The following is a 27,586-nucleotide window of genomic DNA, read 5'->3' on the forward strand; positions in this document are numbered from 1 at the left end:
CGTCCTTAGTTACAGCTCCAATTTCTAGCTTCCACTTGAAGACCACCATAGGCAAGACCCCCAACATTCAATTGAATACCAGAAATCATTGATGTAACTCTTTCCCTCGCTCCCTATATAGTATAAGGGAGGGGAGAGAAATACCTTTTTTTAAAAAATGCTGCAATTGAGGCATTCTTTATCAGATTTCTCCAAAATGCAGACAGCTTGTATGTTTCCCCAAGGAGATTCTGCATGCTAAATTTCATAGGACAAATTACATCCATTTTATAAGGAATAGAATTATCATATTTTATAAACGTAAAGTGCTCAAATCTGGTCACATCTCAACTATGGTTACTTACTACACAGCCCCTCCCATATTCCACAAAGACTGCAAATCTATGGTCGCCCTAGTTGAGCGATAGGGACCTTGTGCTATTGGACTCCAACTCCCATCAGCCCTAGCCAGCAAGTCCAACGGCCAAGGATGATGGGAGTTTGAGTCTAGCAACGGAAGCTACCCTTTGACTCCCCGGAGAAGTCCTGAAGAAATGTTACTAGCATTCAAGGGCAGCACGCATTGCAGAAAGATCTACTCTAGGCAGTTGTTATCATGTCTTTCTTTCTTTCTTTCTTTCTGGGAGTGGAAAAAACCATGTTGGAGGGGCAATGGAGAAGACTGAACTGAATCGCTCCTACAGTCGGGAAGTTCTTCCTTCGGATTATTCATAACCTCCTTTCTTGTCATTTGAACCCACCGGTTCAAAGTTTTGCGCTGTGGGGAAACAGGGTGTGCTCCAACACCTGTGGGGCAGCCTTTCAGCATACCCGAAGATGGGTATCATGCCGTCTCTTAATGGTCTCTCTTCTCCAAGCTAAATATATACCAGCCTCGTCTGACGTGGTCTCCCTCACCCTCTTCTGGGCACCGCCTCCTTAGAATGCGGTGCCCAGAAATTAAGATAGTCATCCGGGATTGTACAAAAACCCCAAAATGCAACAACCAAAAGTACCACCCCGACAAGTACCTATAAAGTTGCTTGGGGAGGGGAGCGGGGGTTTCTCTTACGCCCCGCACCACGACACCCAACTGTCCCCTGAGAACAGAGCACGAGATGCACAGCCCGGTGGCTCTGCGCGTCATCAGCCCCAACCATGCCCACGACTGCAAGACGCGTGTCAGAGGGGGAGCCCTTGCACCCGGGGCGGCAGGGAAGCCAGCGCTCTTCCCGGTCCTGGCTCTGGGAGTTCTCTCAAGCCACTATGAAAGAGAGCCGACAGCCGCGCTGTAGCCAAGCGGAGCGCGCTCCCGGCCGCGCCTGCCTTCGCGGGCACCTCGGCGGTGGCCCGGGCGGGCTGCTTGAGCGGCTTGGCGCGCCCCTGCCGCCCCGGTTCCGCCAGCCAGGCGGGCTGGAGGACTCCGTCTCCTCCCCCACAATGCACCGCGACAGGCAGCCTTTGAAAAAGCGGCGCGGCTCCTTCAAGATGGCGGAGTTGGATCAGCTGCCTGACGAGAGTGAGTAGCGACCCGCGGCGCCCCTCGCTCCGTCCCGCCGCTCGGCCCCTTCCAACGCCGCCGCTCCTCAAAGGGCGGTCCCGGGGACAGGACCCTCCGCTTGCTCCCTTTTCCCGGCCCTGAGCCGCCCAGGTTGCTCCGGCTGCCGCCGCCGGCGGCGCTCGCTACTGCTGCTGCTGCTTTTGCTTTTGCTGCTGCTGCTGTTGTTGTTGTTGTGGGAGCTGTGCGGGGCCGGAGCCACAGTCTCCTCCTCCCTCAGTGCCCGGCCTAGTGCAGCTCTCCAGTGGCCTCCCCTCCGCCCGCACCCCGGAGCTGCCCTCTTCGGGAGGCGGTGGCGGGGAGAGGACAGCAGAGCAGGGCCGGAAGCCGCTGTTATATAACCTCCACTTCTCCTGTCGGGGGTGAGCCGCACCCTGCACCCCCAGTCTTGGTGCAGGCCGGGGCAGTGCCCGGGGAGGAAAGGGAGGCGTGGAAGCTTCCCTAGGCCGGGCAGCGAGGTGTTGCGTGCAGGGCAGGTGGCTGCCACTGACATTGCACCTCTCCGGGAGAGGCAGTGGAAATAAAGGGTACAGCAACCACCACAGCGCAGTTGGGGAGGTCTCTGACCTGCCATGGGCATCCTGCCCCGGGGGTTTGACATGACACTAACCTTCGATGCTTTGGGGGTGGTTTAGGTGCTCACCCTTTTTCACTACGGAACGTCCTGCTGCTTAGGAAGGTAGTTTCTTAACCAGGATAAATAAAGCGTTGTTTTTCACTCTCCTCTTGTTCATAGCAGCAGGATAGTGAAAGTGACAAAGGAGAGGTCCATATTGTTGTTTCTCTTGTGTATGTCAACTAGTAATTTAGCAACCTCTGAATTTGGAACCAAGGTAGTGGAAGCGCATTGTTTTGTGCAGTACTTTCTTCTGTGGGGTATGCATACCCCTAAACATTTTGTGAATCTAAGTTTGGCCACATTGAGGGGCAGTATTTCAATATGAGTAGGGAAATGAGAGTACCCCTAAACATTTTTTTAGGAAAAAAAAGCACTGGTTTTGTGGCTGATCACTTCGCAGGTTTGAATATGCTTCCTAGAGTTGGCTTGCTATGTATGTTGCACCATGGAAAATTGTGGCATGGTATATTGAGAAGGGGGCATTCAGGTTGTCCAGGAAAGCAAAAATAAGTATATATCTTCATGAGGAAGCATTTTCGTTGAATCTGGCAGATGGAAGGCACAATGTTTCTCAGCTCAAAAGTGTAAAGCAACTTCACAGGTAAACTGCTCCAAGAGTTCTACTATAGGGTGGTATGCCAATGTAAGCAAATAAAAAAGAGTGAGTAAGCACTGGATATAGAAGACTGGTGGCTCATATTATCAACATAAAAATAATGCATATCCTCTGATGCATTTATTATATGAAGGATTGGGAACTGCCACAGAAATTCACCCTGAGACCGGTCAAGATTCACTTGACCTTTTATTGTGTTTATGTAAAAAAGTAATCAAAGTATTAACAGGAGGTGTTACACACTGTGGATGTCACTGTAAACTTCTTTCTAAGGAATAGGAACACTTGGGTGACCTCCATATAGTATTCTGTGTTGAATTGGTGGAAATTGATGCAGGTTTGCATGTATACATACACTGAAAATTTGTATATGAAAACAAGAAAACAAGAAAATGAATACAAAACATGAAATTTTATTGCATATGGACTCATTTAGTAGTTATGCAGGTGGTGGCCAAAGATCTGTTCAAATGTGCGGGAAATAATGCAAGGCGATATAATGTACATACTATACACTCAAGTTCACAACTGTGTGGTGGTGCAAAAGTTGAAGCTTAAAGAAAAACAGTGAATTATATAAAATTGCATTTATGGACAAACTATCAATGACTTTGAAGTTTATTGTGAATATAGGCTATAATAGTGAATTGTATTTGTCTAATGTGCTATACAGTAGATTAAACAAAGAACTAAATCATTAGTATGTGGGAAAACTGTACAATATTAATAAAATTATTTTGAGTTATATTTGTACATTTGAAAGTAAGGAAGTTGGGTTATTTTGGTTACTGTTTACGATGATTGGTAAAACATACTCAATGTATTAGGTGATATCAAATGTTAGTCATTCTCAGTAGGTCCATTGGTTCCACATGACAAGGTGTAAGGGTCATTTTGAAAGCTTTTTCTAGTCTGATATGATTTGGGGCTATCATTTAAGAAGCAACAAGAGGAACAGCCATTTTAGATCTGGTCCTAACCAATGTTGATGACCTGGTTAGTGGGGTAGAAGTGGAAGGATCATTAGGCGCGAGTGATCATGCTCTTCTGAAGTTTACTATACAGCGGAAAGGAGCAGCCAAGCATACTAGGACTCAATTTCTTGACTTTAAGAAAGCCGACTTCATAAAACTTAGGGAAGTGCTGGGTGAGATCCCATGGACAGTAATACTAAAAGGAAAGGGAGTTCATGATGGCTGGGAGTTTGTTAAGAGGGAGATAGTAAAAGCACAACGTCAGGCAATACCAGTGAGACGGAAACATGGAAGGTGCCTAAAGAAGCCAGGGTGGCTTTCTAAAGAAATTTTAACTGAGTTAAGATTAAAAAAGGATGTGTACAAAAAATGGAAAAGGGGGGAAACCACCAAAGAGGAATTCAAACAAATAGCCAGCACGTGTAGACACAAAGTCAGAAAAGCTAAAGCACAGAATGAACTCAGGCTTGCTAGAGAGGTTAAAAGCAACAAAAAAGGCTTTTATGGGTATGTCCGTAGCAAAAGGAGGAACAAAGAAACAGTGGGGTCACTCAGAGGAGAAGATGGTGAAATGCAAACAGGGGACACAGAAAGGGCTGAACTCCTCAATGCCTTCTTTGCCTCAGTCTTCTCCGATAAAGAAAACAATGCCCGACCTGAAGAATTTGGAGCAAATGATTCAGCAAAGGAAACACAGCCCAGAATAACTAAGGAGATAGTACAAGAATACTTGGCTAGTTTAGATGTATTCAAGTCTCCAAGGCCAGATGAACTGCATCCAAGAGTATTAAAAGAACTGGCAGATGTGATCTCAGAACCACTGGCAGTCATCTTTGAGAATTCCTGGAGAACAGGCGAAGTCCCGGCAGACTGGAGGAGGGCAAATGTTGTCCCTATTTTCAAAAAGGGGGAAAGAGAGGACCCAAATAATTATCACCCAGTCAGTCTGACATCAATACCAGGGAAGATTCTGGAGCAGATCATTAAGCAAACAGTCTGTGAGCACCTAGAAAGGAATGCTGTGATCACCAATAGTCAGCATGGATTTCTGAAAAATAAGTCATGTCAGACTAACCTGATCTCGTTTTTTGACAGAATTACAAGCCTGGTAGATGAAGGGAACGCAGTGGATGTAGCCTACCTTGATTTCAGCAAGGCATTTGACAAGGTGCCCCATGATATTCTTGTAAAGAAGCTGGTAAAATGCGGTCTTGACTATGCTACCACTCAGTGGATTTGTAACTGGCTGACTGACCGAACCCAAAGGGTGCTCATCAATGGTTCCTCTTCATCCTGGAGAAGAGTGACTAGTGGGGTGCCACAGGGTTCTGTCTTGGGCCCGGTCTTATTCAACATCTTTATCAACGACTTGGATGATGGACTCAAGGGCATCCTGATCAAATTTGCAGATGACACCAAACTGGGAGGGGTGGCTAACACCCCAGAGGACAGGATCACACTTCAAAACGACCTTGACAGATTAGAGAACTGGGCAAAAACAAACAAGATGAATTTTAACAGGGAGAAATGTAAAGTATTGCACTTGGGCAAAAAAAATGAGAGGCACAAATACAAGATGGGTGACACCTGGCTTGAGAGCAGTACATGTGAAAAGGATCTAGGAGTCTTGGTTGACCACAAACTTGACATGAGCCAACAGTGTGACGCGGCAGCTAAAAAAGCCAATGCAATTCTGGGCTGCATCAATAGGAGTATAGCATCTAGATCAAGGGAAGTAATAGTGCCACTGTATTCTGCTCTGGTCAGACCTCACCTGGAGTACTGTGTCCAGTTCTGGGCACCACAGTTCAAGAAGGACACTGACAAACTGGAACGTGTCCAGAGGAGGGCAACCAAAATGGTCAAAGGCCTGGAAACGATGCCTTATGAGGAACGGCTAAGGGAGCTGGGCATGTTTAGCCTGGAGAAGAGGAGGTTAAGGGGTGATATGATAGCCATGTTCAAATATATAAAAGGATGTCACATAGAGGAGGGAGAAAGGTTGTTTTCTGCTGCTCCAGAGAAGCGGACACGGAGCAATGGATCCAAACTACAAGAAAGAAGATTCCACCTAAACATTAGGAAGAACTTCCTGACAGTAAGAGCTGTTCGACAGTGGAATTTGCTGCCAAGGAGTGTGGTGGAGTCTCCTTCTTTGGAGGTCTTTAAGCAGAGGCTTGACAACCATATGTCAGGAGTGCTCTGATGGTGTTTCCTGCTTGGCAGGGGGTTGGACTCGATGGCCCTTGGGGTCTCTTCCAACTCTATGATTCTATGATTTAAACTTACTCCTTTTCATAGGGTGAGACTAATGAGTGGGAATGCACAATGTTTATATACAAGCGTTTCGTACTGGGAGATGCATATATGAAAATGACCTATATGAGAATTCTTTAATGAGAACATGCAAGGCATTTGTTTGTATGTTTAATATTGAATCAGGTGCCTATCATTTGAACTAACACTAATCTATCTACATATTAACTTGCATGATCCAAAGTATAAACATGTGCATCAAGCAGAAGGCATCAACATCATGTCAGAGATGACCACTCGCTAAGGAATTGCACAGTGCATCTATATACCAAATATCTTGAAAAATTCACTCAAGCCAGATGTTAGAGGAAGGCAATTGCAGCTTGTTGTCTACTCTGACATAGAATAATTTTCCTCCCCACTCCAAGCATGATAATCAGAAAACTCAAGATACATCTTCATTAGCACATGCAACCACCTTCCGAACATCATGTCACTAACAAGGTATGAACATGTATTTAGATCATTGGCCTTCAGGTTGCAGCTTGATTTAAGTTAGGTCACAACAACAGCAGCACTACCACCATTCAAATATAGGGGGGAAATTAACTGGGTTTCCAAATGCATGTTTGGGTTAACGTTGGTCCTTGGTCTGAAAAAGTAGAAGACTACTGATTTAGATAACACAGTTATCTAAATAACTGTCGCTTGTCAACCTATTGCGCAAATCTTTTGGCAGTATGGAATTGAACAACATAAAGCTTTATCTTTTGTTTTTTAAAAAATGCAGGTTTCTGCTCAGTAAACTGAATTTTTTTTTATAAGGACACATGGGTCCAGTCTAGATATCCCCCAAAGAGCATTCTGAAGGACACAGCCGCCTGGAGGAAGTAGTGTTGGTGCAGCCATGCTGATAAGTAGTTTGCGTGATGACTGCATTCACATGAATAATAACTGCTAAGTGCTACTAATAATCATTCAAGTCAGAAGTTCCTTCCTCTACAAAAGGTGCATCTGTTCGGATGTTCTGCATCAACATCTGAACAAAGCTGTCAATTCCCATTAGCCCAAGCCAAAAAAATGAAGCAAAATAGGTAAATTAAGCTACATAAACTAAACTTAATTGGCTCACTTGGGAGGAGTAGGGTGCTGAGATCATCTTCTTATTCAATCATTTGTGGTGTAACAGCTTTCTATTAAATTTCCGCATCCCACTCTCCACCAGCTTCACAAAGTGATAGGTAGGTAGGCTTTTTAGTTAGATAAACATTTCTCAACCACTTTCATACCTTGACTCTAAAAACATTTATTTGCAGATAAGTCCCGTTCAAGTGTAATGGAACTTAACTTACCATCAAGAAAGTAGCCTAAGATCATAATCTGGTAGTGTGATTCAGTAGTGCTGGCAAATAATGACTGCTGTTCTAGTACAGTTCTTGCAGTATTGCATACTAATTGTTACTGCCTTCCTAACTGGTTTCATCTGGGTCTGTGCTAGACTGGTGTGTGGGCTATCTAATCAGCATGCTTCTAGCTTACTGTTCTCTCTCTCTCTCTCTCTCTCTCTCTCTCTCTCTCTCTCTCTCTCTTTCTCTCTTTCTCTTCTGCTTGTGGTCTTTGAAAATACAGGTGTGTGATGTTGTATTGCATTATAACATCTGAGTCTTGGGACCTGTGGCTAATCTGTGAGAGTAAAACCAATCTTTTATCGTTACTGTACAACATTGCACAGGGACAGAGGGAAAATCAATGTTGTCAGTAAGATTTTGCTTTGTGTCATCATCGCTTCCATCCACAGGGATCTTGACTCGGCTGTTATAGTAATGACTCTCAAGGGGTGTCCAAAGCACTATCTAGTCCTGTTGTGTTGGATGATTTTCAGTTGGTAAGGCTTGAGGATGTGGACAAGATATATGGATCGGTCAAGCAAGCCGCTTGAGCTCTTGCCTCTCTTGACTAATGTTAGCAGAGAGGGTACTGTGATGGGGGTGGTTCCTGCCTGCTTGAAAGAAGCCATTGGTAAGACCACTCCTTAAGAAGCCCTCCCTGGATTCAGAAAAATCTAAGTAATTACTGGCCAGTTGCCAATCTCCCCTTCTTGGGCAAGGTTCTTTAGGAGGTAGTCACAGACCAGATCCAGATGCTCTTGGAGGAAACTGATTTTCTTGATCTGTTTCAATAGGGGTTTAGGCCTGGTTTTGGCACAGAAACTTCTTTGGTCGCCCTGTATGGTGACCTTTTTTGGGAGAGAAACAGGGGAAATATGTCCCTGTTAATTCTCCTCAACCTCTCAATGGCTTTTGATACCATAAACAATAGTATCCATCTGGAGCAACTGTCAGAGTTGGGGGTGCATGGCACTGCTTTGCATTGGTTCTGGTCATACTTGGATGGCCATTTCCAGAGGGTGATGCTTGGGGAGTGTTATTCTGCCCTGTGGAACCTTCAATGTGGGGTTCCTCAGGATTCAATTTTATCCCCTATGCTGTTTAACATCTACTTGAAGCCGATGAGTGGGAGCATCTGGAGTTTTGGAGTGCATTGTCAGCAATAAGCGGATTGCACACAGCTCTACTCCTTTACATCTGCAGATATGGCAGTAGATGCGATGGACTATTGTATTGCCTCAGTAATGGACTGGATGAGAGCCAACAAACTGAAACTCAATCCAGATAAGACTGAAGCACTGTTAGTGGGTAGTTCCCTAGACTGGATGGATAGGAGAGCGCCTGCTCCTAATGGGGTTACACCCCCTCTGAAAGAGTAGGAACGTAGCTTGGGGGTAATCCCAGATCCTTTGTTGTCACTTGAGGCTCAAGTGGCCTTGATGGCCCAGGGTGCCTTCCATTAGCTTTGTCCTGTGGCCCAGCTGTGCCCCTAATCTGGACAAAGATAGCGTAATTTCTGTCTTCTATTCTCTGGTAATCTGTAAATTAGATTACTGCAATGCATTCTACATGGGGCTGCCTCCAAAAATGGTTTGGAAACTTCAGCTGATGTAGAATTTGGTGGCCAAGTTGCTCACCAGAGCAAGACGGTTTGAACATACTACACCAATCTTGGCCCAACTGCACTGGCTACCAGTTGGCTTCCAGGGCCATGTCAAAGGGCTGGTTTTGACTTGTAAAGCCTTAAATGGCTTAGGACTGCAATACCTCAAGGATCGCCTCTCCTCATTTGAACCAACCCAGACCCTGTGATCATCTGAGCTCTTCTCCATGTGCCCTCTCCATGAAAGGACCAGAAGATAGCAGCACAAGAACAATCCTTTTCTGCGGTGGTTTCGCATTTGTGGAATTCACTCCCCAGAGAGGCTTGCCTGGTGCCTTCATTACATAACTTTAGGTGCCAGGTGAAAACCTTTCTCTATAACCAGGCCATTGCGTAATTAAACATTTAATGGCCTTTTAAATGTGTCTATGGGAAGGGAGGTTATTGGGAGTCTTTATATATTATGTGTTCTCATTTTGCATTTTTGTGTTGTGAACTGTTCTGTGATCCTTGGATGAAGGGCAGTATATAAATGTAATAACTACTGCTAATAATATTTGCCATTTTTTGCTTCTGGTGCCTATCTTCTCTACTCAGATTTGACTCATGGGACACCTAAGACTGTATTTCTGTCCCACTGGAGCACACTGTCTTGAACTGCTACATTATAGTAGAGTCTGATAGGTTTGGGGTTTACTAATTTATCACAACTGTTTGCAAATTTCACAACTGTATCACAACCGTTTGCAAATATCACAACTGTTTGCAAATTTTCTGTGGACCAGCATCCCCCACACCTGGTCCTATTCTTTAGCTTTGCACAGGCAAATAGCTTTGCACATAGCACTGGACTGTTGGAGAGTTTGTATGAACGCTTTTATTTTGTAAATTACAGCAGCTTTGGCAACATAGCATTTCCCCCCTAAAAGCTGATGTGCATCTAGAAAAGTAGCAGTTTCTTTTACTATCCTGTAAATGTATCGCTCGCTTCTTGTCCATAAAGGCAAGCAAATCAATGATGTTATCCATCAAAATAGGTTCTTACCTGGTAGAAATATTGCCATGTTCTGTTTTTGTGTGTATTTGGAGAACTGCAGTGGGGATGTAAAGCTTTTAAAGCATTTTCTTCTTGCAACTCACATGTCTACTGTAGTTAAGGAGACAGTGAGGAATGTCTCCATTGTTATCACTGCTTTGCATGACATTTTCATACATGCGTCTCCTAATACAGAATCAGATAGGTAGCCGTGTTGGTCTGCCATAGTCAAAATAAAAAAATTCCTTCCAGTAGCACCTTAAAGACCAACTAAGTTAGTTCTTGGTATGAGCTTTTGTGTGCATGCACACTTCTTCAGATACACTGAAACAGAAGTTGCCAGATCCTTCTATATAGTGAGAAGGTGGGGAGGGGTATTACTCAGAAGGGTGGTGGGAATGGGTGATTGGCAGATAGCTGTTTCAGTGTATCTGAAGAAGTGTGCTTGCACACGAAAGCTCATACCAAGAACTAACTTAGTTGGTCTTTAAGGTGCTACTGGAAGGAATTTTTTTATTTTGACTAATACAGAATGTTTATATACTTCCAAGGCCTTCTGTTAGGAAGGAATAACCTTGACTGATTCTGTCATAACTATAGTTCATAACTACAGTTCAGAATGACTGTAACGCTTCGTGTTTTTGTCTTACATTTGGTGATATCCTCAGGCATGGCCAAACTTTGCCCTCCAGCTGTTTTGGGACTACAGTTCCCATCATCCCTGACCACTGGTCCTGTTAGCTAGGGATGATGGGAGTTGTAGTCCCAAAACAGCTGGAGGGCCAGGTTTGGCCATGCCTGAGCTAAGTCATACCCATAGTAGACTTATCAAAAGCAATGGACTTAAATCCATTCAATGACCAACTTGTAAGTAAGGCTAACATTGGTTATCACCCAGTAAGTTTAGAATATGTTTTATTCACCACAGTAAATAGGCTTGCCATGTGTCAGGAAAATTCCTGACATGTCTTGGTGTTCAGGTGTAAAAATGGTGTCGGGGGGAATTTTGCCGAATTGGCAAAATGTCAGAGAAACCTCGAATGTATGGCAACCCAATGGAAAAAGTTTAAAACCACTGGGGGGGGGGAGGTTTCCCAAAAAAAGCTTAACAATTTTGGTGGTGTTCTAAAATAGTAGCTGCAAATCTTGCTTTTCTGTGCGAAACATCTGAACAGCTAATGCTCCTTACTTTCAAATCTGCTACAAATATTATACTTGTAACAATTTTATTAAGCTTATTCCCTGCTGTGTGTTTGTTTTCCTGGCCTACCACCTTGTCACAGATATAATTAAAACACTTTAAAAGAATGTATATTATTTTACAGTTTTCTTACATGCTGAAGGTATAACAGGGATTGAAGTGATAAACAAAGAATGAATAACATTGCTTTGCCAGTTCTCATCTGTTTGTTGTCCTTCCTATGCTGTACATATGAACATATGAATTTTAGGGGAAATATTAGTAAAGATAAGACCTTACATCTTCACTAATATTTCCCCTTACAAATTATTCATCAGCACAATGTGAAATTTGTTATTCAGCTAGAAGTGAGTATGAAGATCATGTCTTAGTTTATATCATAGAAAGCAGGTGAGAGGGATTAATGATGATAGAATTGGAATGTACATTGGAGGTTAAGGAGATACTAAAGCACTTTCCTTTAGTATCCTCTTCTCTACCATGAAAAAATGTTCGCACTTCATAAATAAACTCATTATTTCAATCTAAATTAAACAAGGTTTGAACCATTTCAGGTCCCTAATGCAAATTGTTTATTAGGCCATTTTTACTGCTGGCAGCTGGTGCTGATGCTTACATACTGAAATTGTAGTAGTGAAATAATGGAACAAAGGGTTACCAGTTTAGCACATCTACCAACTTAACTGCATGAACAGTGTATTACTGCTATGTTGCATGTTTTCATTTTTTGGCTTACTTTGACTTTATAGTTGAAGAGATTATATTCATGCTCCTTGGATGAAACCACAAAATATGGTTTGCTGAATATCAGGAAGTTAGTAATTAGGGGATTAGCAAAGGGACCAGGGCAACGGAGCACAGTCCTTGTTCCTTTACCATCATACAATAATTTGACATTATATGTGTGAAATAACCCTAGCGTTAATATGCTTCTGGGCTGTATCTAGTTGGTGTTCCTCCACCAAAAGAAAACTCTTTGATCCAGTGGGAACTTAAATTAGTAGACGAGGAATTGGAGTGATTTTCAGAGATTTTCCCTTCAACCTAGGCCCGTTGGCATTTACAAAGATGTCTGCAAATGTGACATGAAGACTGGCAACATTAACCCCACCGTGTGGGAATCCCTTGCAAACAACCACAGTACCTGGAGACAATCAATCAGGTTGTGTGTCCACAGCACTGACCAGAGGACGAATGACTGCTGCAAGGAGCACAGAAAGAAGAAATGTCATGGTGCATCTGCAGCAGCACATCCAATGCCTTCATCTGCCCCAGCTGCAACAAAACATGTCTATCCTGCATCAGTCTCTACAGCCACAGCAGGCACTGCAACCTTCCAACAGTTTGGCTTCACCCCCAAAGGCACACACTCTCCATTGTCTCCCAAGACAGACAAATGCCAACCCCGTTCAACTCCATACCTGCTCAAATCTGCTATGGAACCTTCAGTACAGTATGGGAAATGGTGTGGAATCTGCAGGGGGAATTACCAAAGATCACCTCAGTTCTTATTCTGTTGATGGTAGGTTCTGCTGGATCAAAGAGCCTTCCTCAGTGGAGGGATACTAGTTGGACACAACTAGTATTTATACTTTATACTTTGAATTTGACTTAGCTGTCATAGCTACACTTCTCTGATGAATACTTTGTGTGCATGCTGAGGATGTTTTCACAGAGAATCCTGATCTTCCCAGAAGTACATATTCCCTGAATTAATACTTCCTTGGTTGGAAGCCATAATAGCTGATCAGGCTGAAGCTTGTTTACATTTGTAAGGCATTTCCCTATTAAGAAAGAAAAATAAATTAGCTATAAATGCTGAAAGAACTGTGAATCCACTGTCAGGAAATATTGTTCCCTTATTGGATTTTTTTACTTATTTCAGGTTCATCAGCAAAAGCTCTGGTTAGTTTGAAAGGTAGGACATACCATTTATTTTTAATTTGTTGTACTTGTGGAAAGTAAAAGTTCAGTCATGGTGTGAATGAATATCTAAAGAGCACTTCATTCTTAAGTGGGAAGTCGGCTGCATTTTCAAAATAGAAAGATAACATAATTTTAAAAAATTAAACAGAGGTTTTTTACAATGTGGTTATATCTTTAATGTTAAGAATGGTAAACTTTTAAGTTTTCATTTGTACAGTAAAGGATTTTTACAGAACATTATATTAATTTTACATAGGAATAATAATATTTATGATTTATAACTTAATACAGAGGGAAGTTTATCAAATACATGGAATGAAAAATTCAGTTCCTTGCAGAAAACACCCATTTGGAAAGGCAAGAATGCAGGAGCTGCTGTAGAAATGGTAAGGAGCAACACTGACCTATATTAGTAGTCTTCTAGTTTTCTTTCCTTTGGCCGTTAAATTTTTTAAGAATAAACATTTTTCCTGGTTTCGTAAGCGCAGAGTAGCAGTATAAAATATGACATTACGTTGAGTACTGTAACAGTTGTACAAAAGGAAGCCAGCTGTTTAGGTAAATTTGCTTTCAGCTAAGTAAAATAAGCAAGGTGAGGGAAACTAGAGGCCACAAAAGTCTGTAACTGTGCTACATAGATCAAGAATATGTTATTATATTAAAGGAAGCATCTTCTGCGTGTTTATCATGGGTTTGCTGTGTTGCAGGAAAGCGCGTTGTGAAACTTTTCAGTTGATTGAGTCAGATTTTTCTTTTTGCTCCAGCCCTTCAGAAGTTCAAAACGAAGTCGGTCCTTTTGTGAGGAAGAGGAAAGGCAAATGAATACACGATCACCCAAAAGAAACCAGAGAGTTGCAATGGTTCCCCAGGTATGTTAATCTGTAAAGTTTGTTGCATTCATTGATAGGTAAACTAAACCTTCTCAGTTTCCAGTTTATTGCAAAAATCCAAACACATTCAAAAAAGGAGAAATATAGTAGTCATGGGATACTTCAACTACCGCAATATCTGTTAGAACTCAAACTCTGCCAAGAATGTAAGGTCCAACAAATTCCTCCATTGTCTCACTGACAAATGGAAGAAGCATCAAAGGGATCATCTCTCTTGGACTTGGTCCTCACCAACAGGGAGGAACTGATCGAAAAAGTGAAAGTACCCAGAAGCTTGGGAGGAACTGATTATTGTCCTCTTGGGTTTCATTATACACAGGCAATGAAAACAGAGTGTAGTTGAACATCCATTCTGAACTTTAAGAAGCCTGATTTCAAAAAACTTAAGGAACTACTGGGTGAGATTCCGTGGTCAGAAATACTCAAAGAGAAGGGAGTCCAGGGTGGATGGGAGTCTCTTAAAGGTGAAAGATTGAAGGGACAAAGGCAGATAATTCCAACAAGAAAGATAAGTGGGCTGCACTTAAAGAAACCAGAGTGGCTGCATAAGGAGCTTGCAGATGAACTGAGATTTATGAAGGACATGTAAAAAATGAGAAATCACGGAGAAAAGAGTATTCACGAGTAGCCAACAGTTGCAAGGAGAAGGTCAGGTGGGCCAAAGCTCAGAATGAACTCAAGTTTGCAACGTGGATTGGTTGCATTTCTATGCTGCTTTTCATTCAGATGAATCCCAAAGTGGCTTACAAACAATAAATAACAATAACATAGTAGAGCTTAACAGAACATCACAAGTACGGCATAAAGCATATGAAATAATTAAAAAATAATCAGTAAAACAGTTACAATCTATAAATCACTATTAACAAAACAGCAACTAAAAACTAAGACAAACGGTTCAGCTAGGACTTGAACCAATAGATTCAAGTTACAAGAAAGGTGATCCCAACTAAACATCAGGCAGAACTTTCTGACAGTTAAGAGCGGTTTTAGAGTGGACTTTCCTTCCTTGGAGGTTTTTAAGTGCACAGCACTGCCCTTAAGACTTGTCCAAGTTTCTTGGAGGCTTTTAAGCAGAGGTTGGGTGGCCATCTGTCATGTATGATCTACTTGAGATTCCTGCATTACAAGGGGCTGGACTAGATGACCCTCAGGGTCACTTCCCACTCTATAATTCTGTGGTTCTGTTCTTTTAGTATTTCTATTAATCTCTGGTTGTTGTTTTTTTTATTATTATCTAGAAGTTTACTGCAACAATGCCAACACCAGACAAAAAGGCATCACAGAAGATCGGTTTGCGGCTACGTAACTTACTCAAACTTCCTAAAGCACACAAATGGTGTATTTACGAGTGGTTCTACTCAAATATAGATAAGTATGTATGACTTTTCATTTGTTAGTTTTAGATTACAATCCTATGCAGACATGGAAGCAAGTACCATTTACCTCAAAGGTGCTTTCTTCTGTATAGGCATGTATGAGATAGCATTGTAAAGCAATATACTGGAATTAAGCTATTTGTATTTTCATATGGCTGCTTCATAGCTGTGCAGTGAAACTTGTGGTTGTTTTTTTAAAGCAAAATGGGGCAAAAATGGTTTTGTCAGATTTTAATACAGTTACAAGAATTAAATATTGCTCATCAGTTTCTCTGCAAAATGTTTTGCAATAGCAAGTTTTTTAAAGCGATAAGAAAATAATTGCTATATTCTTGCTAAGATATACCTTGGCCTGGTTCTTATCATCATTTTTGCCTACCTTATATTGGTGACAACTTAAAGCAATATTTCTAATGTTACAAAGCTTATTACTTTAATTTCTGAATAGTACAGTTGCTGGAGTCATAAGAGTAATAATGACTTTCATGGTTCTGTAAACTATATTATGCAAGGCAGAGTTTTAATAAATAGGAAAGTGTATTTTTTTGGTAAAGATGCCTTGTTCATTTCCAAATTGACTGCATTAGCTTCAAAATATTTTTCAGTTATAACATTTTAATTTTCAGTTATAACATGTTATAACATTTCAGTTATAACATTTTCCCTGTAAAATGAAGAAATTAATATTAAGCCCAAGTTGACAAATGACTATAATTTAAACATTTAGGAAGCAAAATTCTCTAGTCTTAGGTATATGGAGGTAAAATTGTGTTGGCATGTCATAATACATTTTCTGAATGTACTTGAAAATATAATGACAGAATACCAATTGTTTTTAATAGGCCACTCTTTGAAGGTGATAATGATTTCTGCGTTTGCCTGAAAGAATCTTTTCCCAATCTGAAAACCAGAAAATTAACAAGAGTTGAATGGGGAAAGATCAGACGGTTAATGGGGAAGCCACGAAGGTAAAACATTAGCTTGAAAGACTGAAGGCTCTTTAGCTGTAGAGTTTTTGTGGGGAGTTGGTGGTGGTGGTTTTTGTTGAAGGGTTTCCTGGATGATTCATTTTAAAAAGTTGGTGCTTAATGGGTAATTTTAAGAATGTAGGATATGTTGCATAATCGTAATTGAGTATGTAGCCAAGTTTCAGCCTGATGATGAATGCAAAGCATTTGAGGAGTACAACTTAGCATATATAAGGACATAAGAAGAGCCTACTGGCCCCTCTAGTCCAGCATCCTATTCTCAAAGTGCCCCACCCCTCCCCATACTGGACTGGGAGAGCATAACCCTGTTAAGTATCTTGGCAGCTTTCAGTGCCGTGGACCATGACATCCTTATGCATAGGGCTGAGAAATGGGAACACAGTGTTTCCATTCATACCTAGAAGCTTGATTCCAGAAGATACCACTGGAAAACTACTTATTGGTTTCTTGACATTTATGTTATGGGGTTGTGTAGGGTTCTGTATTGCTCTCCATTTTTAAACATCTACCTGAAACCACTGAGTAAGGTAATTCTGATTTTCGGAATAGGTTCTGTCTCTTATGTTCATCTGATTCTGGTATCAGGATGAGTAATGGACTGAATGAAGACCAGTAAAGCTTTATAAGAAAGCATAAATAACAGACAACCAGTACAGATGCTAAAGGATTAGACCATTTTCCCTAGCTTCTTTAGGATGTGTTTTTTATTATTATTATTATTATTATTATTATTATTATTATTATTATTATTATTCTGAGCCTGGGGTTGATAAACTGTTTAAGGATAGCCCCACAAATCAAATAGCTCCTGCTGACTTGAGGAAGAAAGCCGCAACAAAAGAGTAGGGTCTGTTTATATGGCATTCAGAAAGAATTTCAGCCATGGGCAAGGCAAGGCAAGGCAAAAAAACAAAACAAAACACATCACCCATGTGATAACTGTTTCTTATGACTATAGCACGCTTCTTTCTTCTTGCAGTTGTTCTAAGACAACTATCCTAGTACTTTACAGCTCTAAAGGTTAGAAACCTTTTTAGGAATTCAAATCTAGATACCTTGGGCTGCAGTTTTATATACACATAATCTGGGAGTAATCCCCATTGAATGCAGTGGACTTACATAAACATGCATAAGATTGCACTGTTGATAGCCAAATTGTATGCATTCAACCTCATAACCACTGTCTTTTGTCTGTACAGATGTCAGTTAGCTATTACTGCTTTCTCTTCAGTGCACAGTTGGTTTTGACAGGCTTCAGTTTTGCAAAGAAAGGATAAACATATTGCATCTAACTGCATTTATTACCGACAACCATCGTTTCTGTGTGTCAGTGTTTAGACATAGGGATAAACTATATTTTCAGCATATACAGATTCCACTTCTGTCAAATACTCCTGCAGGGGGACCTTTCCAGTCTGTGTACCACTTGCTTTCTGTTGTACTAATTTCCCCCCTCAATGTAAAAAGTGTATAAAAGCAGTCGGTTTTATCCAAGAAGTCCTGTTAAGTGTAAGACTTCCACTTGCACATTGGAACTTACCCACCCCCCATCAGTGAAATCTGCACCAGAGGGCTGAGGGAGGAAATTCCCATTGCAGAAGCGGATGACCTTGTGTGAGTTTGGTTGCAACCCAATCTATCATACTTTTCAAGGATAAAGCTATAAGATGTTTGAATAAATGAACATAAAGTAAAGAAATTACAATTGTTTTGCAGATGCTCTTCTGCATTCTTTGAAGAGGAAAGGTCCGCATTAAAACAGAAACGGCAAAAAATTAGACTTTTGCAACAGCGGAAGGTGGCAGATATATCCCAGTTTAAAGATCTTCCAGAAGAAATTCCGTTGCCACTAGTTATAGGAACAAAAGTTACAGGTACCTTTTCCCCATCTCTAAATTACACTGCTGTTTTAATTGGTGTTGAATTCTGAAGATGTAGTTTAACTTGAAGTTATTTAAAGGAGTGAAGCTTTTACATCTCCGCTGCTAGTACTGCACCATCTGTAAACAGGATTACCTTCCTAGGTTTGGCATTTCAAATGACCCAAGTAGTCATAAGATACACGGCACACTCTTGCAAAACTTCTCTAGTCTTTGACAGGACCATGTACTTAAATCAAGGGCTGGCTTCCATAATTCCTTTTAACCCACCCTGTCACTTCCATGACTGTTGTCTGCTACTATTTTCTTTAACACAGCGTGATGATATTACATCATTGGGAGTTTTCTGCTTACTGATTCCATTAGTCTTTCTACCAGCCATTTAGAATGGGCTGTCCCAGCCTTGTCCAGAGTTATTGAACAATAAGAATGCAGCTTTGTTTTAAATGCCCACCATTTGGGGTTTTAGTTTTGTTTGTTTCCTGCCATGTTTATAATAAGGGCTTTGTATTCTCTGATTCCTCACAAGGACATAATTCTGCTTCCTCATAATCTAATCTTCCATTTTGAAAAATGCAGGCTTCTAGCCTTCATAGCTATGTGAAGATAGGCTTTTACATTAGGCAAGCAATGCCTAGTGAAATCTTAGAAGCCAGAAAGGATTCTCTGGGATAGGGACAGGGGTCATAGTCCTACACCTGCCTTTTCCTCTCCCATTTAGAAAATCAGACTAAATTGTGCAAAATAAGAAAATATATGAAATTAAAACTTAATTTTCAATACTATACTAGCTATAGAATTCTGCTTTCCTGGTACAGAAGTTGTTGATGCAGAACTCTGATTCTGTCATTAAATAGTAGATTCTATCATTAAATGATTCTATCATTAAATAGTCGCCTTACTGTACCCATAGCTTTGGGGACAGATGTCTTGTTCTTGGGAGGAGATAGTGTTATGAGATGCTGTATGCCTGAGCCACCCTTCTAATTCCTGGATCCAGCATAGATTCAGTTGTTGGAATAGTCAGCCTGGTAATAGCCTGTTAAGTATGGGTCATTAAGGAAACAAAGGAAATGGCTCTGTGCCACGGGGTGGGCCTTTCTCCCTCAACTATCTGTTAATTAGAAGGACAAAAGACCAGAGTTGAGAGTTGAGTGATGTGAGCTAGAAACTGGATGCAACTGCTTCAGGCTGGAAAGGCAGAGGAAGCCACACCTGATTTCTGTGGCATGCATCAATATTTTGCTCTGATTAAGACTGGGGGATGTTTTTTATTTTAGCACGGTTACGTGGTGCTCATGATGGACTCTTCACTGGACAGATAGATGCTGTTGACACTCTTAATGCTACTTACAGAGTAACCTTTGAGAGGTCAGGGCTTGGAACACATACAATCCCAGATTATGAAGTTCTCGTAAGTAATATCTACTTTTTTAAAAAAGTCTGCAAGCATGTGAATTCTTTTTTCCCAGATGAATGTCATAATTTTATTTTACAAGACAATTCAAGAATAAAAGGCATATAGTATTTTTGTCAACTTTATTAATATATCTAAAATACATTTTCTTTTTCAAGATGTTACTCTTAATCGTAGTGAATGCTGCTTAACTTTTCTTCCTCTTTCTAACTTAAAGAGTAATGAACCTCATGAAACCATGCCAATTGCTGCCTTTGGACAAAAACAGCGACCTTCTAGATTCTTTATGACTCCTCCTCGGTTACATTACACGCCTTCCCTCCAGTCACCAATTACAGTAAGTATCTTAAAGTGAATTTTTTTATTCATTCAGTAATTTGCTGCATTTTAAACCATCTGAAGCAAATTAAAGTATCATTTCAATAAATTCTATAGTTAACTAATACATAAGAATGAATGAAATAAAATGCTTAAGGCAACTTTCTTTGTTGCATAGGACAGTGATCCTTTACTAGGACAGTCTTCTTGGAAGAACAAATTTTCAGGCTCAGATAGTGAGACATTAGGTGGTTTTCCAGTAGAATTCCTTATCCAAGTGGTAAGTGTAAAATCCTTTTCTTTCAGTTTTATCTGTACTGATTTTGAGCATCTCCAAAAGTTAAATTCAGTTTAATTACTTTATACATGGCTGTCAAACATCTGCAATGACGTTCCATAAATCTTTGAAAGCCAGATTATATTGTCTGTACATTTAATTTGTATCTTGGTCGTCTGATTTATATCCACAACAATAGTTTGCTAAGTTTTTACTTTATAATGTATTTTACAATCCACTGATCTTATATTTATTCTGATATGCTTTCTCTGTTTTCTGCAGACCAGACTATCAAAGATTCTTATGATCAAAAAGGAACACATCAAGCAATTAAGGGAGATGAACACAGAAGCAGAAAAATTGGTAAATATATATATATACTTGTTTCAGCTGTTTTGTAAAGGTTACACAGGGCTTAAGGAGTTTTAAAGGTGTATGCTTCTTGTTTAAAGAAGTTCAAACAAAGGAAGATCTGTAACAGAATTTGGATTGAAGGCCCCATGCCCCATCCTCCTGAGCCTCCAAGCCTCAGTTTGAAGGTTTTACCATATTTTGCGCTCTATAGGATGCACTTTTCCCTCCTAAAAAGCAAGGGAAAATGTGTGTGCGTCCTATGGAGCGAACACAGGGGGGAGGCAGGCGGGAAAAGCCCCCAAGAGCCGCACACAAGCTCCGTGCGGCTCTTGCGGGCTTTTCCCCAGGAGGGAGAAGGGACTGACTCGCCACATCAGTCCCTTCTCCCACCTCGTAGAAAAGCCCACAGGAGCCACACACCCTTTAAAGAGCGCGCAGCTTCTGCGGGCTTTTGCGGGAGGTGGTATAATTCCCCCACCTCCTAGAAAAGCCATTAGAAGCCGCGCAGCCCCTTTAAAGAGCGTACGGCTTCTGCGGGAGGCAGGGGAATTCCCCCACCTCCTAGAAAAGCCAGTAGAAGCCACACAGCCCCTTTAAAGAGTGTGTGGCTTCTGTGGGAGGTGGGGGAATTCCCCCACCTCGTAGAAAAGCCCGCAGGAGTCGCGCACCCTTTAAAGAGCGTGCCACTCTTGGGGACTTTTCCCCGAGGAGGGACAAGGGACTGACTGGCTGCATCAGTCCCTTCTCCCTCCTCGTAGAAAAGCCCGCAGGAGCCGTGCGGTCCTTAAAGGGTGCATGGCTCCTGTGGGCTTTTGCGGGAGATGGGGGAATTCCCCCACCTCCCGCAAAAGCAGGTAGAAAGTCTGGGAGAAGCGCACAGGCTGCCTGCAACCTGTCCGCTGCTCTCAGAGCTGGGGGGGGGGGGTGTCATATTTTTTTCCTTGATTTCCCCCTCTGAAAACTAGGTGCACCCTATGGTCAGGTGCGCCGTATGGAGCGAAAAATACGGTAACTCTCAGATCTAGTTAAGAGTGGGAGAGTACTTGAAAATAATTCGTTCTTAGTAGTAGCTTTTCTAAGTATTGACATAAAGAAAGAACTATATATTTCTAAGATGTTCTTTTGTGGCTCTTTATTATTGTTTATTCAATTCCTATACCATCCTTCATCTGAGGATCACAGGGTGGTTTACGATAAAAACATACATAATATAATAACAAACAAAAGCAATACTCTTTCCCCTCCCCAGTTTAAAAAGCCATAGATTGTTTAATTGGCCAAGGGCCTGAGCAAAGAGGGAATGTTTTCATCTGGTTCCTAAAAAAGCAGGTCCCAAGCGAGCCTCCCTGGGGAAGAGCATTCAACAAACATATTTGCTGTCACAGTTCAAATAAAAAATTGTAGCAAGTCCTGGTAGGAATCTTTCTCCATTTGAAACACCTTACAACACAACCCTATGCATGCATACTCAAAAGTACAGTAAATCCCACTGAGAACTGACAGGTAATTGTTTGTAGGATTTCAGCAGCACTAAATCTGAACTCAACCCAGGCTATCTTGGGCATCCATCAGTTAAATAGGCACACAGTTGCTGCCCTGGACTTCCATAGGGGGTAGGGTGTAATAAAAATTTTAAAAATAAGCAAAATGTAATACAGTTCAGAAAATATCTACATCAGAAATTCAGAATTATTTTCAGGAATTGATTTTGAAAGAACCCTCCGTTTGTTTGTTGATTAAATCTTTGTAGGAAATTTAAATACATTCTCACACTTTCTTAAGGTGGCTAGGTAATGCAGCAAGCATTTTTAAGAAGCCCTCATGTCAAAACTATTTCAAAACCAAATTGTTTTGAAATCTCGCTTTAATTGTGCAAGAAATAAACAAGTTATTGCTTCGTGCACTTAATTCTTTTCTTTCTCTTTTCTTTGCACAGAAATCCTACTCAATGCCTATTGGCATTGAATTTCAGAGAAGATATGCAACTATTGTCTTAGATCTTGAACAGCTGAACAAGGATCTAAACAAAGTTTTACATAAAGTTCAACAGTATTGTTATGAGGTAAAATGCTGCTATTCTATCTTTCCCAAATAAAGAGGGTTATAGCCATTGGAAGAACCCATAGCAGCCTCAGAAACTGATATAGTTCAGTTGTAAAGCCTCACTTCTGCATGAAGAGTGTCCCTGGTTCAATTCCTGGCATTTCTGGGGAAGACTGTGAATATCTCCTGTTTTGAATCTTGGAAAGCTGCCGCAGCATGACTGCAAAAGGATAAGCATGTCTCTGAGCACATGCAGATTTCACCGTGTCCTCTGCCAACATCTGCAACTAGGAGTAAAGACAGGGAGGCTTAAACCCCAGAACTTATCTCTCATTACTGAAAATTAGTGTTACGTTGCACAGGGCTAAATAATTAAGGCACCATATTAGTAACGCAATATCACTACTGAAAAAGGAATGGAAGCTAAATAAATATGAACCAAACATAAGCCCTACTCTCGAGGCCAAGTGAAGAGCAGAGTGCCCTTCTCACTACACAAATACCGACCTAGTATAATGCAATCAATATCTAGGTAACTAGTGTTGTTATGGCATTTATATCTCCTCTTTTCTCCAAGTTCCTCAAGGTGACATATACACTTCCCTCCTCCATTTTATTGTCACATCAACCCTGTGAGGTATGTTAAACTGAGAGATAGTGACTGGCCCAAGATAACCCACTGGGTGTCATGGCTGAGTAGCGATTTGAACCCTGGTCTCCCAGGTCTAAGTCCCACACTGACCACTACACTACGCTGCCATGACTTGCAGGCATAGGGAACTGTTCTCTTTCATATTAGTAATTAAGGCATTGTTTCGTACAGTGCCACTCTCCAGTGGGTAGCCCAGGGGTTGTCAACTGGTTCCCTACCACCCACTAGTGGGTGCTTCAGGATTCTAGGTGGGCGGTAGGGGGTTCTACGGCACAGGCTGAATCCTCGTTCCATCAAGCACTGCTGGGCGGTAAGGAAATTTTACCATCAAGAAAGATGCATTAGTGGGCGGTAGGTATAAAAAGGTTGACTACCACTGGGGTAGACGGTGTTAGAAACTGAGATATGAAAGCTAGGAGCTAAATGGGACCGTAAACCTTGGTTATGGGTGCAACAACGGAATGTCTAGGCACGCTCTTTTATAACAAGAATACAAAGCTGAAAATGAATGAACTGCAGCTAAAATCTTATGTTCAATTTTCACATGGTCTAGTCGTCCCCCTGCCCACCCCCCTAATATTCTTAAGAGGGTCTCTTCAACTGTGGCAGTTTTAATCTGAAATATTAGGCACAGTACTGCGCCCAGAGCTCAGAAACTGCTCACGCTAATGAAATTCCCTGTCGCAAAATGCGCTTAGAACAATGGGAGCTTCAAATACTACAGGCCTTATGCTCTCCACCATCTGTAATATTTTTTGAGAAAAGAATGGAGGGGGGATTAATATGGTAATAATTGAATCACTTCTGCCTGGATATCTGTTGGTATATGATTCTAATGATTTCATTACTTTCTCTAGCAAAAGGAGGCCACTGCAAAGAAAGAGAGCAGTATTGGCGCACTCAGCAGAAGCCTTACATTTGCAGAGGTCTTTAGTAGAAACTTGAGAGAGAGAAAACCAAAACTCACAAACAGTCCAATGAGGATTGAGCATGTTCAGTAACCACAGAATACTGAGTGTCAATTGGGGGAATAGAACACGGAATCATAGAAGAGGAGGGCATGGTCATATGAAACTAAGGACATTTCTTGCTGCAACATTTACTTTTTGCAGTTCCCATTTCTGCATGTGTGTGTGTGTGTGTGAGAGAGAGAGAGAGAGAGAGAGAGAGACTCTTCTAATTCACCTTGACTGATATTCCTTCAACTGTTTAGAAGCCTCTTCACATATTTGCTACATAACTGAATGAAATACTTAACTGATATACACATGCAAGAGAATGAGGTAGTAAGTCTCTGATATGGTAGAATGGACAATAGCAACTGAAATTGCAGGTGAAGGATGCTATTTAATTGCTTCCCCACAAATAAAAAGCTAGTATATCAGCGAGAGAGCTCTTATTTCAGCCCACTCTATGCTAGTTTTCTGCTTGAAGGGATTTTTAAAGTGTAGGGGTCATTAAAAATTGCATCCCATATCTGCAGTCTGAAGCGTTGGACACTATTCCATTAGTTTTATACACTACCATTTTCTGCTACTGTCCCTAATGGAGTGGTGGTGTTTTTAAAATGTTCAAGTGCAAAACTTGTTCAGTCATATACTGTTACATTAGATAGCATAACCTCTCAGTTTTAAACAGAATATAAGTCAGCGATAATGTTAGAATATAGAACCTGGATGAACTCTTGGCAGATGAAATCTAATTTGATCTATGTTCATTTTATCTCCCAGCTTGCCCCAGATCAGGGTCTACAGCCTGCAGACCATCCCACAGATCTGAGACGGAGATGTGAAGAAGAAGCTCAGGAAATTGTCAGACAGTCAAATACATCAACAACAGGACAGCCGTGTGTTCAGAATGAAAACCTGACAGATTTGATTGCTAGGCTTACAGCAATATTACTGCAGATTAAGGTAAATGGTACTGAGAGAATGAAAATGCATACTGTAATATGCTCACTCCCCCTGTCCTTGTCCCCGATGCTGAAACAGTAATGCTGGCCTCAGAAAAGTGTGGAAGTCTGCTACCCTTAATAACTAACTTCCCCCATACATACCACCCCAGCAATTTTCAGAGGGACTTGGCTTGTCATTACATTTCCTTCTCAGAACCTAGTCTGTAGTGCTCCCTTACTGTTTATGCACCCTCTGAGGACCTCATCAATGTCCACTAACCTCCTTTAGTCTCCCACCCCACACAAGCAGGATGCACAAAGTGGCAGAGCAGTTTCCACAGTTTTTGGATTTTGTAAACAGCTGTAACATGTATTATCTCCTGAACCTCTATTTTTTAAAATTTCTTTTCTTCTAGTGTCTAGCAGAAGGAGGCGATCTAAACTCCTTTGAGTTTAAGTCTTTAACAGATTCATTAAACGACATCAAAAATTCCATAGATTCCACCAACATCAGGTAATATCTTGTAGTGTTTTATTTATTGGTGTGCTTATTTATATTTATATATCTGCCTTTTAAAAGGGGGGGCAGAGCTCAGGGGTAGCTTATAATACAAGCTTTCTGTAACAACATTATAACAATAATTAGAAAAAATAATTTAAAACAGCAGCAAGAGTTTAAAAACATTTATATCCCCAAAGCCAGGACAGATTTAAAAAAAAGTCCTGAACACACTCAATGTTGGGGGCGGTGAGATCTCACTGTAGCAGGGGCAGTAGAATACGTTGGAGGGGGGGTGTATACTGAAAGACTGTAATACAGTCAGTATGTTGACCATTTCAGAGATGCTGACAAACGAAAACTTTTTCTTTCTTTAGTTGTTTTCAAAATAACGTTGAGATCCACGTTGCACACATCCAGAGTGGCCTCAGCCAGATGGGAAATCTACATGCCTTTGCTGCAAATAACACCAACAGAGACTGAAAGAAACGTTCACCTTCGTCCAAGTGTACAGAATGTAGTTATGAAAAAGCCTTCTTATATAAGCTTCACCAAATATCCTAACTGCTAGAAGAAATAGGAAAAGAGGATATTTTGAGATCCATTGTACTGCTTCTGAAGAAACCAGCATAAAATTACCAGCATTGCTATAGACTTCATCACTTGCTATGCACATACAGTATCTTGTTTAACAGCTAACCTTTAGTTATAAAAGTACATAGGTATGTTGTTTTTGAACTGAAAGTTATACAGACCTGTTTTCTTATAATGTGAAGCAAGAATACTTTTCTTTTAAATTTATTTGCAACTATTCTGTCAACTATTGAGAGCTGTTTTGAAGAAGTAAGTGACACAGAGGTTGCATAGCAATCTCTTCTTGAAAGCCTAGTACTTGTGTCTCACTGCCTTTTGATTTTAGTTTCTGAAGAGTACTGTGATTGGTAAAAAGCAGTGTGTATTCCTGTTCTCGCAAAGTGGCAGCAGGATATGCAAAGGAATGGGAGTGGGTAGGTAGCTATTGTACACTTGTGGATACTGGGAATCCCTGTAAATCAGTTAATATCGTTTGAATGTCTTTATTTATCATAACTTATAAAAGTAATCTAATGAAGGAGTAGAAAAGGACTGCTGAATTCCCAGAAATTGATATGACTTGCTTTTCCCCCTCCATAATGGGCAAAGTGTTCTAGTTAAGGTATTTCACACAAATAACTGGTAATATTTTTCCATTGATTTGTTGCACAAACTTAAACTAGATACCTGCTTATCAAGCAATTAACAGAGTTCATGATGCAGTTGGATAGCCAGTCCCCTGAACTGCCTAAATAAAAATAAAAAGCAAAGATCTGAGGAGTACACAGAAGTATCAATCTTGTAAAAAGGGTGTATTGAGTTGTTTATTTAGAATAGACTTGTAAAGCTTCAGTGTAATAAATTGTTTCCAGATTTGAATTTTTAGATAGCTGTAGCAATGTTTTGATTCTTTCATGCCTCATAAAATGAGGTCTTTTGTATGTTAATGTAAAAAGAAAATGTAAACAATTATTTTCAATTTAAAATTTTGTATAGTTTTAAAAATGCTTCTGTATTCTGTGTGTGTATTTGTGCTGCTTCAAAACTTAACTGCAGAGTCTATATTTAGCAAAACCTGTTCTTTTAAGAAATGCATAAATCTTTTATTCTCATTGAGTTATGTAAGTTGTAATGTTTTACTAAAATTGCGAAACATGAGCATTAGGCCTGAAATAGTTTTAAAACGTTTAGTTAATATATTTTCAGAAATTCATTTTTGCCTGGTGATTTGGAAGGTGTGTGCACAGGTGGTGGAGAATATTTAG

General features: G+C 40.9%; 1 protein-coding gene across 3 annotated transcripts; it reads left to right on the forward strand.

The window, feature by feature from the left end:
- Nucleotides 1-1,362: 1,362 nt before the first annotated feature.
- On the forward strand, nucleotides 1,363-27,534 carry LIN9 (lin-9 DREAM MuvB core complex component). 3 transcript variants are annotated; one of them, XM_081000181.1, is made up of 15 exons: nucleotides 1,363-1,498; nucleotides 13,116-13,148; nucleotides 13,448-13,542; nucleotides 13,921-14,025; nucleotides 15,288-15,421; nucleotides 16,268-16,393; nucleotides 18,131-18,288; nucleotides 19,575-19,708; nucleotides 19,929-20,048; nucleotides 20,208-20,309; nucleotides 20,589-20,669; nucleotides 22,597-22,722; nucleotides 25,086-25,268; nucleotides 25,666-25,763; nucleotides 26,126-27,534. In XM_081000181.1, exons 1-15 carry the CDS (start codon nucleotides 1,420-1,422, stop codon nucleotides 26,229-26,231), a joined length of 1,680 nt encoding a protein of 559 aa, XP_080856307.1. In that variant the 5' UTR covers nucleotides 1,363-1,419; the 3' UTR covers nucleotides 26,232-27,534. The 3 variants fall into 3 exon arrangements, with proteins under 3 accessions (XP_080856307.1, XP_080856308.1, XP_080856309.1); XM_081000182.1 differs by lacking the exon at nucleotides 1,363-1,498 and adding an exon at nucleotides 2,709-2,757; XM_081000183.1 differs by lacking the exon at nucleotides 1,363-1,498 and adding an exon at nucleotides 6,871-7,096.
- The last annotated feature ends 52 nt before the right edge of the window (nucleotides 27,535-27,586 follow it).

This window comes from Podarcis pityusensis (assembly GCF_964106645.2).
Source record: "Podarcis pityusensis genome assembly, chromosome: 3".
NCBI classification, from domain to species: domain Eukaryota; kingdom Metazoa; phylum Chordata; class Lepidosauria; order Squamata; family Lacertidae; genus Podarcis; species Podarcis pityusensis.

Excerpts from the sequence above, each read along its gene's own strand:
- LIN9 (XM_081000181.1), top strand. The coding sequence starts at position 1,420 with ATGCACCGCGACAGGCAGCCTTTGAAAAAGCGGCGCGGCTCCTTCAAG. Across the intron at positions 15,422-16,267 it reads TTCTACTCAAATATAGATAA|GCCACTCTTTGAAGGTGATA; the intron begins GTATGTATGACT and ends TGTTTTTAATAG. Across the intron at positions 20,310-20,588 it reads TAGAATTCCTTATCCAAGTG|ACCAGACTATCAAAGATTCT; the intron begins GTAAGTGTAAAA and ends TGTTTTCTGCAG.